Raw genomic sequence first — 12166 nt, 5'->3', positions numbered from 1 at the left:
GTGGTGGCTTTCCTCTGGATCACATCCCAGGCTGCCTCAAACCTGTTGGTACTCATGGCGGTCATCCCAGAGTCCAAGGTTTCTTCTTCATCAGAAAGCCTTGGTTCCTGTTCTGAGAACAGTATTTTCCTATTTGTTTTTCTCCAGCAGTGCAAAGTTCCTTAACTTTTCTGGGTTACATTGCTCCTTTATTTACCTTTTTGGGAGAGTCTCACTGTGTTGCCCAGGCTGGCGTCAAATTCCTGAGCTCAAGCAATCCTACCGCCTCAGCCTCCTGAGTAGCTGGGGGACTAGAAGTGCACCACTGCACACAGTTTATTGCTCTTCTTTTGATGTTCTTACCTTACCTATTTCCTGATTTCCTTTTAAAAAACAGCCTGGGCAACAGAGTGAGACCCTGTCTCAAAAAAAAAAAAAAGTTCTTCCATTTTATCTTCACTTAATGGGTGAAAAGTAAAGGTTGAGGTCATGGAAAATAAAAAGATTAATTTTATTATAGGAATTTTTTGAGACTTTAGTTTGGTGTATATGATTATCACATCTTAATTAACTCAAATGTTTGCTTAAATATAGCAGCTGCTCAGCCAGGAACTGAGATCTTTAATCTGCCAGCAGTTACTACATCAGGTAAGACTGAAAAGACATTATTTACCAATACAAAATTGGCACAGCAGTAGTCAGTCCAACAAATATGTACTGAGTACCAACTGTATACCAGGGGAGTGACTGCTCTAATATGAAAAAATGAATAAATAATTTAGTGAAGGAAGGTTTACCCAGTAGTACACAAAGGAACTGAGATCCAATAAATACCTATTGAAAAGATAAATGAACAAAAAGAATGGAAACTATTAAAGAACAAGGTTGAAACTAGGGAACTGGGAAAACTGTTGAGTAACTTTAATAAAAGTGTGAGTGACTGATTCACTTGGGAAACAAATTTCCTTAAGGAGTTATTTGTGGATTAAGATGGTCTCTGGGCTGGGTGCAGTGGCTCACGCCTGTAATCCCAGCACTTTGGGAGGCCAAGGCAGGCGGATCACCTGAGGTTGGGAGTTCGAGACCAGCCTGACCAATATGGTGAAACCCCGTTTCCTAAAAATACAAAAAAGTAGCCCAGTGTGGTTGTGGGTACCTGTAGTCCCAGCTACTTGGGAGACTGAGGTGGGAGAATCCCTTGAACCTGGGAGGCGGATGTTGCAGTGAGCCAAGATCATACCACTGCACTTCAGCCTGGGTGCAACAGAGACTCTGTCTCCAAAAACAAAAAAAAAAGGGGGTCTCTGTGTGGTGGGTCCTGGTGTTGTTCTAGGTCACTTGCCAAGTGCTATGTGTATTCAGTGGGCTGATGGGGCAGTGCATGTTTGTTTCCTGATTGGCCTTTCAGAAATAAGTAGAAATGTTTTTGATTCTTTTTCAGGCTCAGTTAGCTCTAGAGGCCATTCTTTTGCTGATCCTGCCAGCAATCTCGGGCTGGAAGACATTATCAGGAAGGCTCTCATGGGAAGCTTTGATGACAAAGTTGAGGATCATGGAGTTGTCATGTCCCAGCCTATGGGAGTAGTGCCTGGTACTGCCAACACCTCAGTTGTGACTAGTGGTGAGACACGGAGAGAGGAAGGGGACCCATCACCTCATTCAGGTACAGCTTTCATTTTAGTGCTTTTCTGCTGCTTTTCCCCAAAAAAGCCAGTTTATTTCCCAAGCTCCGATGCATCACTAAGACATTTCATTTATGTCTTTATGTGCTCAGAGTTACCTCTTAGGGTTTCAGTTACTTAAAAAAGGTTTTTTAAAATCTACCCAGACATTATAGTAACATGAAATGGAAGAAAACTTTTACCCTAAGTGTCACCCTAGGATGTCCATTTTTTGTTTGTTTGCATCTAGTCCTCATCTATACATACTACATTGTAATTATAACACAAATATGTTTTTGAATAAAAGTGATTTAACTGTAAACATTAGGTTTAATATAAAAGAATCATAAGCCGGCCGGGCACAGTGGCTCACGCCTGTAATCCCAGCACTTTGGGAGGCCAAGGAGGACGGATCATGAGGTCAAGAGATCGAGACCATCCTGGCCAACATGATGAAACCCTATCTCTACAAAAAATACAAAAATTAGCCGGGCATGGTGGCAGGTACTCAGGAGGGTGAGGCAGGAGAATCGCTTGAACCCGAGAGGTGGAGGTTGCAGTAAGCCGAGATCACGCCACTGCACTCCAGCCTGGCAACAGAGTGAAACTCTGTCTCAAAATACATACATACATACATACACACACACACACACACACACACACACACAGAGTAAAATTAAAATAAATCATAAGCCATAGAAAAGAGTAGGAAAAAAGGTGGAATCATAGCACTTTGGGAGGCTAAGTTGGGTGGATCACTGGAGCTTAGGCGTTTGAAACCAGCCTGGGCAACATGGTGAAAACGCCGTCTCTACAAAAGTTACAAAAAGTAGCTGGGTGTGGTGGCTCACGCCTGTAGTCCCAGCTACTTGTGGGGGCCGAGGCAGGAAGAGCACTTGAGCCCAGGAGGCAGAGGTTGCAGTGAGCTGCGATTGTGCCACTGCACTCCAGCCCAGGTGACAAAGTGAGACCCTGCCTCAAAAAAGAAAAAAAAAAAGAGTAGGAAAAAAGGGAAGAAAAAGAAACAGTTCTTCAGAGCACATCATCCAGAATGCTAATGCTTCTATCTGGTAAGCATTGTTTCAGACATGTCTCTGGATAGCCAGATAAGAGTTGCTAGAATGAGATTTTATACATTCTGTTAAAAACAAGCACACAAAAAAACCATAATAATCCTAAGCTTTAATCTTATAACCTTTTCCTTAATATTTTGAGAACTAATATCTCTTGTGCTTTTAAAAATTATCTGAAGTTCAGCAGTATTTCTGTTTTAGCTTAGATTTATTTTCCTGTTATCATCAAGCAAAAGATCTTTCTCACTATGGTTAAGAAAAATATTAAAGAGATTAGAGATCTTTAAAAAAAAAAAAAAAACTATACATGTTAACTTTTAAGACCGTATCAGTGTACTTCCTCCTCTGAAAAATGAGCATCATCTTCTTCTTTCTGTTCTTACCTTCCAAGTTTTATTGGCTTTAAGTGTGTATGTTTTAAGGTTATAAGACTGGTGACATAGGCAATTACAGTTGTACTGGTTGTATAGGAATTTGGGGCAGTGTGAAATTGTTTTGCTGTGGCTGAGGAAAAAGTTTGATGGTGACCTGGGCTCTGATCTCTTCTGAGCTCTTTTTGATATTTTCTTTTAGAGCACAGTCAGAGGTGTCTCACTTCTGTGAACTTCTGCTGAGTTAATCAGCTACACAGTGTGGAAAATCCAAAAGGGCTATCAAAACTTGCTGAGCCTCTGCTCAAGTCCTCCTTTGTTCTGCAGTTTTTCCTTTACATATTTCTTTGTGTGGTGTATTAACTCCAATTGGGAAGGGGGGTTGGTCATTAGTGAAGTATGATTTTTGTCACCCTGCCTTCTTTCTTTAGCAGTTTCTCTACTCAGGCCAGTAAAGAAGCCTTGATGTTCCAGAAATTTCAGTTCCTTAATTACCACATTTTAATGGCAGGAGGATGACCCTTGTTTTTTGTTTTGATTGTTACAAGTGAAATTCTGGCTTTCTTCTAAATACAAGCATACCTTGTTTTATTGTGCTTTGATTTTTTTTTTTTTTAACTGAAGGTTTGTGGCAACCCTGCGTCAAGCAAGTCTATCAGCACTATTTTTTTAATAGCATGTTCTCTCCTTTGTGTCTCTGTGTCATATTTTGGTAATTCTCACAATATTTCAGACCTGTTCATGATTATTATCTGTGTGATGGTGATCAGTGATCTTTGATATTACTATCGTAACTTTTGGGGCACCATGAGCAGTGCCCATATAAGATGGCAAACCACCCATAAAGGTGGTGTGTGTCCTGACTCCTCCACTGACTGGTTGTTCCCTGTCTCTCTCCTTTTCTGGCTTCCTTATTCCCTGACACACAACAATATTCAAATTTGGCCAGTTAATAACCCTACAATGGCTTCTAAGTGTTCAGGTGAAAAGAAGAATCACAAGTCTGTCACTTGAAATGAAAAGTTAGAAATGATTAAGCTTAGTGAGAAAGGCATGTTGAAAGCCAAGACAGGCTGAGAGCTAGACCTCATGCGCCAAACAATTAGCCAAATTGTGAATGCAAAGGAAAAGTTTTTGAAGGAAATGGAAAGTGCTATTCCAGTGAACACACAAATGGTAATAAAGCAAAACAGTGTTTCGTGAAACACAGAAAGTTTTAGTGGTCTGGATAGAAAACCAAACCAGCCACAGCATTACCTTAAGCCAAAACCTAATCCTAATCCAAGCCCTAACTCTTCAATTCTCTGAAGGCTCAGAGAGGTGAGGAAGCCACAGACGAGAAGGCTGAAGCTAGCAGAGGCCGGTTCAGAGGCTGAAGAAGCCGTCTCCGTAACATAAAAGCGCAAGGTGAGGGAGGGAGAAAGTGCTAATGAAGATGTTGCAGCAAGTTACTCAGAAGACCTAGCTAAGATCATTGATAAAGGTGACTACATTAAACAACAGATCCTCCATGTAAACAAAACGGCCTTCTACTGGAAGAGTCCAAAACGTCAAAATACAGGCTGACTCTCTTGTTAGGGGCTAATGCAGGTGGTGACTTGAAGTTGAAGCCAGCGCTCCTTTACCGTCCTGAAAATCCTAGGGCACTTAAGAATTATGCTCGGTCTCCTCACCTGTGCTCTAGAAACGGAACAAAGCCTAGATGACAGCATGTGTTTACAGAATGGCTTGCTGAATATTTTAAGCCCACTGTTCAGAACCTATTGCTTAGAAAAAAAAAATGGTTTTCAATACTGCTCATTAACAATCCACTTAGTCACCCAAGAGCTCTGATGGAAAGGTTCAAGGAGATGAATGTTGTTTTTACGCCTAACACAACATCCATTCTGCAGCCCATGGATCAAAGAGTAATTTCTACTTTCAAGTCTTATTATTTAAGAAATACATTTCATAAGGCAATAGCTGCCACAGTGATTCCTCTGATGGATCTGAGCAAAGCAAACTGAAAACCTTCTGAAAAGGATTCACCATTTTAGATGCTATTAAAGACATTTGTAATTCATGGGAGGAGTTAAGAGTATCAACATTAAGAGGAGTTTGGAAAAAGATGATTCCAACTCCCATGGATAACTTGGGAGGGTGTCAGTGGAGGGAGTCACTGCAGGTGTAGTAGAAATAGCAAGAGAGGCTGGGTATGATGGCTCATGCCTGTACTCCCAGCACTTTGGGGTGGCTGAGGCAGTAGAATCACTTGAACTCAGGAGTTTGAGACCAACCTGGGCAACATAGTGAGACCCCATCTCTGCAAAAATTTTAAACAGTAGCCGGGTGTGGTGGTATGCACCTGCAGTCCCAGCTACTTCTGTCTGAGGTGGGAGGATTGCTTGAGCCCAAGAAGTTGAGGCTTTAGTGAGCTGGTAAGCCGTGATTGCACCACTGCAGTGCAGCATAGGCAGCAGAGGTGAGACCCTGCCTTAAAAAAGAAAAAAGAAAAAAAAGAAATAACAAGAGAACTAGAACTAGTAGTGGAGCCTGAAGATGTAACTGAATTGCTGCAATCTCATCATCAAACTTGAAATGGATGAGTTGCTTCTTAGGGATAAGCAAAGAAAGTGGTTTCTCGAGATTGAATCTTCCTCTGAAGATGCTGTGAACATTGTTGAAATGACCACAAAGGATTTAGAATACTACATTACATAAACCAGTTAATAAAGCAGGGTTTGAGGGATCAACTCCAATTTTGAAAGTTCTACTGTGGCTAAAATGCAATCATTGCATGTTACAAATAAATATTTCATGAAAGGAAAATAAATTGCCACAGCCACCCCAGCCTTCGGCAGCCACCATGCAGGTTTAGTCAGCAGCCATCAACATGGAGGCAAGACCATCCACCAGCAAAATAATTGTGACTTACTGAACCCTCAGTATCTCTGAGGTATGCCTGCAGTGTTTTATTTCATTGAGTACCAGGATCTGGATTCTCTGTGTTCCCATTATGCTTTTTTCATTTAGCACTATATAATCATTAGCATTTTGAGAACTTAATATATTAATACTTTAACTTGAATTTCACTTTTAGGAGGAGTTTGCAAACCAAAGCTGATCAGCAAGTCAAACAGCAGGAAATCTAAATCTCCTATCCCTGGGCAAGGCTACTTAGGAACCGAACGGCCCTCTTCAGTCTCCTCTGTACATTCAGAAGGGGATTACCATAGGCAGACGCCAGGGTGGGCCTGGGAAGACAGGCCCTCTTCAACAGGTAAGAAGCCTGCTTTAACTTAGAAAATGAGACAAAGCAGTAATATCAATGTCTTGGTTATTAGTTCTTCAAAATTCAGCAACTCTTCTACTTTGGAAACCTATATTCCCATTTCTGTATCATTAGTAGATTCCACTTCCCAGAATAGAAATATTTTTTTGAGGGGTCTTGCTCTGTCGCCCAGGCTGGAATGCAATGGTATGATCATGGCTCACTGCAGCCTCGACCTCTGAGGCTCAGGTGATCCTCTAGCTGGGACTAGAGGTGTGCACAACCATACCTGGCTAATTTTTCCTTTTTTTAACATTTTTTGTAGGGACAAGGTCTCACTGTGTTGCCCAGGTTGGTCTCGAACTCCTGAACTCATTCCTCCTGCTTTGGCCTCCCAAAGCATATTACAGGCATCAACCAATGCACACGCCCAGAATATGCACATATAACCTGAAACATTTTTAGAATGCAAAGCCTGATTACCATAAACAAAGGAAGAGCTATGAAAAAATAATCTCAACCATTCTCCTCACTTCTGTATTACACTGGTAATGAACATTTGCAAAGCAAATAAGGTGGTTTTAGTTACTTTGAGAACTGTACCTGAATGTACCCATGCCACTTCTAAGAGAACTTAACTTTCTCTAAGATACCAATATGAAGGGTAAATACTAAGAAATCAAAATTAGAAATGAGAAGACTAGTTTAAAAAGCCATCATCTATCTGGCCAGGCGCGGTGGCTCACGCCTGTCATCCCAGCATTTTGGAAGGCTGAGGCGGGCGGATCACTTGAGGTCAGGAGTTTGAGACCAGCCTGGCCAACATGGTGAAACGCCATCTCTACTAAAAATACAAAAATAAGCCGGGTGCAGTGGCACGTGTCTGTAATCTCAGGTACTCAGGTGCCTGAGGTGGGAGAATCGCTTGAACCTGGGAGGTGGAGACTGCAGTGAGCTGAGCTTGCGCCGCTGCACTCCATCCTGGGCAACAAAATGAGACTCCATCTTAACAAAAACAAAAAAAGCCGTCATGTCTCTGTACATTCACTACATTTACACAAACTGATGAAAAACAATACTCCAAGACACTCATTATTTCCTATTTTGTGCCTATTTGTAAACTTAAAAAAAGTATATAATAACTATGATCATGGTAGCTTTAAAAAGCAACAGACTTTTAAAATAAAACTGGGATATTATGAATTTTAGAGTCTCAGAGAATTATAAGCCATCTTTTCCTTAGGATTAAATACAAATATGTCACTGAAAAAAATCTGAAATGTGCCCTTCCCCTTAAGATATATATAAATTATATCAGCCTTTTGCATTATAAAACTCATGCCACATGACATGCAAAGTGGTTGTGTTTGAGTTTGAAAGCTTACAGCCTAGACCAGTGGTTGCGGCTTCTCAAATCTCTCTTAGGGAAGAATTAATTAGACCATACATGAGATTTATTATTTGATGAAATGGTTATGTTTTATGTTTTTGGTTTTTTTTTTGAGACGGAGTTTCACTCTTGTTGCCCAGGCTGGAGTGCAATGGTGCTATCTTGGCTCACTGCAACCTCCACCTCCTGGTTTCAAGCGATTCTCCTGCCTCACCCTCCCAACTAGCTGGGATTACAGGCATGCGCCATCACGCCCAGCTAATTTTGTAAGACGGGGTTTCTCCATGTTGGTCAGGCTAGTCTCGAACTCCCGATCTCAGGTGATCCACCCGCCTCGGCCTCCCAGAGTGCTAGGATTACAGGCGTGAGCCACTGCACCTGGCCTGTTTTTGCATTTTCTTAAGCTGTAGGAGGCTTTCTGGGGACAATTAAACATCTAGAAACTGATGAAGGGTAGCAGTGTTCATTAATTACCTCATTTCTCAATCTTGTATACTTTAAAATCTGCCCAGTGAGATTCAGCAGATGACATGCATCCTGCTGCCCCTCAGTGTGCAGATGTTCCTGGGTACTTGTCTGTTGTTGTCTGAGAACTGTACTCTTGGATTTCTCTTGAAGAGTTAAGAAAGCTCCTGGTATAACCTGACTCTGTTTCAATTAGAGCTTAATACTCAATAGTTCAACTTGGATTCTCCATGGAAACACCTGATAGTTATAGACTTAACTAAAAATCTAGCCTGGGCTTTCTCTTCTGGGCTCAACAGCCCTCAGTCATATGCTACTCATGTTACTCTTCTTTTTTGGATCCACACTGACTGCTACATATCATTGGCTAGGATTTAAGTGGTGAGACTTTGGCCCTTCCGTGTTGTATTCATTTTGCTTTCATGGTGTCACATGACCATTTTAGAACAATCCTATTCTACTCCATCCTACAAAAGTTGGATTGGATGAAGTAGCAGTTATGCTCATGACAATGAAAACCTAATTTTTCTTTTGTCAGGCTCAACTCAGTTTCCTTATAACCCTCTGACTATGCGGATGCTCAGCAGTACTCCACCAACACCGATTGCATGTGCTCCCTCTGCTGTGAACCAAGCAGCTCCTCACCAACAGAACAGGATCTGGGAGCGAGAGCCTGCCCCGCTGCTCTCAGCACAGTACGAGACCCTGTCGGATAGTGATGACTGAACGGCACAAAGTGAGGGGAACAGGGTGCAGGAGAGGGATCTCTAGTTTTTGGTGGTTTAATTTTTAGTAGCAGGTCAAAAACCTGCCCTCCTATGACTTATTCCCTGAGACTTTTCAGGAGAGCCAGCCCACAGATGATGAAGAAATGATGGAAATTCATTTGGAGAGTCAAATGGGAAAAAACCATACAAAAAACTGCCTTTGATACAGGCAATTCAGTGGACTATAATAATAGTGGAGGGTTGAGATGTAGAGTTTTTAAAAAGTGGACAGTTCCTGTTCTTACATCTGTTTGTAAAGAAAACCATGATGTCTTTAAATCACTCTTCTGTAAATAGATGACCTTTTTGCAGTGTATATCCCCTTGCTGTAGTATCTGGTGTACTTATGTTCAAATCAGCGCATCAACTTTGGGGGTGATTTTTAAAAATCTTTTTGTCTATCTTTTTAACCCTAGCCTTCTAAACAACCTCATACAGCCCAGTTACATAATGTTGGCTGTCACGGGCATTGTACTTTTATCTGATTTTGTTTCCTCTAAATTCAGCTTTCCAGTGATGTTTAAAATCTTGTGAAAATGTTTAGATTTTTAACACAGACCCTGTCATAAAATCTGTACGTTAGGGTCAAAAGGTAGAAGTAACAAATTCTGCCATATTGTAAATTTCCAGTGCAGGCTTTAATTTTTTTTTTTTTTTTTTCATTAGTAGCACTGAAAAAATATTACTGCATGGGTATGTTCTAGTTCAGTTTATAAAGTTTTAAAGGCTTATTTGAGGCATACCTCACTGTTATGCACACTGGTAATTTAACCATGCCCCTAAGTATTCCTTTTCTCCTGCATTTGATGCAGCCCAACAAAGCTTTTGTTTTGAAATAAATTTGACTACCCTGTCCATAGCTACAGTAGATTATTTGTGGGTTTAAGGCTCCTGGTGTCTCAGGTTCCAAAGGAAAAGCTTACATATTTTTCCCTTAGTTTGATATATATGATTGGTTGGGTTAAAAGATAATGATCTGTGTAGTATTTAGACGTGCTTTGTGCTGTATCCTGAAAAACTCATGGTGAACACAGTCCTTTTCCCTATCACTATGGACCAGCACTTACTCTCACTTTGCTTCCTTGGGATAAGAGTTTACTGTTAAATGTTTTCATTTCACAGATTCTCAAGGTGCAAATAATTTAAAAGACTGAATTCTAAACTAATTATGGTACTAGAGGGCCAGTTGTATCTTTCATTAAGAATTGCTTGCTGAATTTTTAAGTTTTTTTCATACAATTTATCATAGCATTTAATTATCTTTCCATAACATATAGATACTAAGTTTTGGGAGAATGCCACTGGTAACTGGAAAGGGGAGAAATAGATCTCTCAAGATGATAAAAATTAGTACTTTACAGACTTTCAAGTAGACCTAAACTTTTAAACAAAAGTACTCAAGGCTTTTAAGGAAGCAGCTCTGTGATTAGCTACTGACCAAGACCCTCCTATCACTAGTGTCTAATCCCTATGTTACAGATGAAGACACAGGTTTAGTACTTTGCCCATACAGTTAAATGAGTGACAGAGATAGGCCATAAGCCCACATTTGTCTCCAGTCAAAGCTTTCACACTCCTGTCCCTGTTCCACTTCTGTATACCTGAGGTCCCCAACACAAACTTTAGATCAGGCTTAGTGGTCAGCGTTCCTAGTACTTGGAAAGTTGGTATATTTACAATAGATATATGTAAATACATAAAAATTTCAAAATGAATGAAAAACAGTGACTAAATGTTCCACTTCACAGTTTTCTGCTGAATTTTTCTTTCCAGGTACTGGTAATATTTTAGAATTTGTTAATAATTTATATTGCCAACCTACCATAAAAGAGATTATGATGGTATTTTTCTATGACCCTGAGGGTCTTAAGCTATTCTGAGTCAGAATACAGTTGACCCTTGAACAACACGGGTTTGAACTGTGTGGGTCCACTTATACACGGATTTTCTTCCACCTCTGCCACCCAAGATAGCAAGACCAACCCCTCCTCATCCTCAGCCTACTCAACATGAAGATGACGAGGATGAAGACCTTCATGATGATCCACTTCCACTTAATGAATAGTAAATATATTTTCTCTTCCTTATAATCTTAATAACATTTTCTCTTCTCTAGCTTACTTTATTGTAAGAATACAGTATATAATACATATACAAAATATGTGTCAATCGACTATGTTATCCGTAAGACTTCTGGTCAACAGTAGGCTATGAGTAGTTAAGTTTTGGAGGAGTCAAAGTTAGATGTGGATTTTTTACTACTTAGGAGGTCTATGCCCCTAACTCCTGCATTATTTGAAGGTCAACTGTATAGTTTCTGAGAACATGTCAGATCAGAGCCTAACTTGTTACTCTTGCAGTTCCACTTGAGGACCCGAAGGTGAGCTGCTGTGAACCACTCACTCCATCCTCATCATAATGAATGTGCGTATTACTTTATTTACCATCACCTGGAGAAGAAATCTCAGAATGAGAGTTAAAATCTAGTAACAGTTCTTGGTTCAAAATAAATGAAAGGACAGAATTCTCACACGGCTTACCTATGGAGGTTCACCTTATCATGATTTAAGTGGTAAGCACAGCACAGAGCAGCACTGACAACTTACTGAGGTTCACCGCAAACCAAGGCATGATACTCTTTGTAGACTTAGATTTCACTGTTCTGACACTATATCCTTACACATTATTTTTTAGCACCCAGAACTAAATTAAGGTCTTCCTAATACTCTTCATAGAAGTATTCTGACAGCCAATTTTCCAGTGCATGTTTATGATTGGAAATTGCATAATGTTTTAATTTTGGTACACTGAGTGATTCTATTTTAAAAATATCTATGCCCTGAAAACTCCAGTGACCACTGGACAGTTCAAAAAATTTAATTACATGATTTTAACCAATTCACTTTTGAATTTAGAACAATCAGTAAAGGAGATCAGTCCTCCTTTTGCTTCAGTACCTTATTTTACAACAGTGCAAATGAACTGTAATGAGAACACCCACATGAGGAGACTGTCCTGAAAACTCCTAGTGTTTCCAACAACCAGACCACTGAGTCACTGTGGATGATTTAAAATTAATAAATAAATAAAACTTGGAATGAAAAACCTTTCAGTAACCCCTGCAGTTGTGAAAAGGTAAAAACATTCTCAATGCAAAAAGGTGAGTGGTTGATATTAATTTTTTTAAGAAATCACCATATGGCCGGGCGC

The 12166-nt window shown here is 40.2% G+C and overlaps 3 protein-coding genes across 15 annotated transcripts in view; 2 read left to right on the top strand and 1 right to left on the bottom strand.

Annotated features, from left to right (window-relative positions):
* The window catches only part of NCOR1 (nuclear receptor corepressor 1), a 188758-nt gene extending 177633 nt beyond the window's left edge, over positions 1–11125 (top strand). For all 12 annotated transcript variants that reach the window (XM_050763372.1, XM_050763376.1, XM_050763371.1 and 9 more), the window contains 4 exons: positions 574–627; positions 1421–1642; positions 6164–6343; positions 8728–11125. In XM_050763372.1, the coding sequence (XP_050619329.1) occupies positions 574–627; positions 1421–1642; positions 6164–6343; positions 8728–8915 (644 nt within the window). In that variant the 3' untranslated portion in view covers positions 8916–11125. The remainder of the gene's footprint in view (positions 1–573; positions 628–1420; positions 1643–6163; positions 6344–8727) is intronic.
* Positions 1–12166, bottom strand: part of PIGL (phosphatidylinositol glycan anchor biosynthesis class L) — a 679575-nt gene that overhangs the window by 297814 nt on the left and 369595 nt on the right. The window lies entirely within an intron of this gene.
* ZSWIM7 (zinc finger SWIM-type containing 7) overlaps positions 1–12166 on the top strand; it is a 145411-nt gene that overhangs the window by 79978 nt on the left and 53267 nt on the right. The window lies entirely within an intron of this gene.

The sequence above is a fragment of the Macaca thibetana genome, chromosome 16 (genome assembly GCF_024542745.1).
Source record: "Macaca thibetana thibetana isolate TM-01 chromosome 16, ASM2454274v1, whole genome shotgun sequence".
Lineage (NCBI taxonomy): Eukaryota > Metazoa > Chordata > Mammalia > Primates > Cercopithecidae > Macaca > Macaca thibetana.
This window is presented reverse-complemented; position numbering and strand designations above follow the sequence as displayed.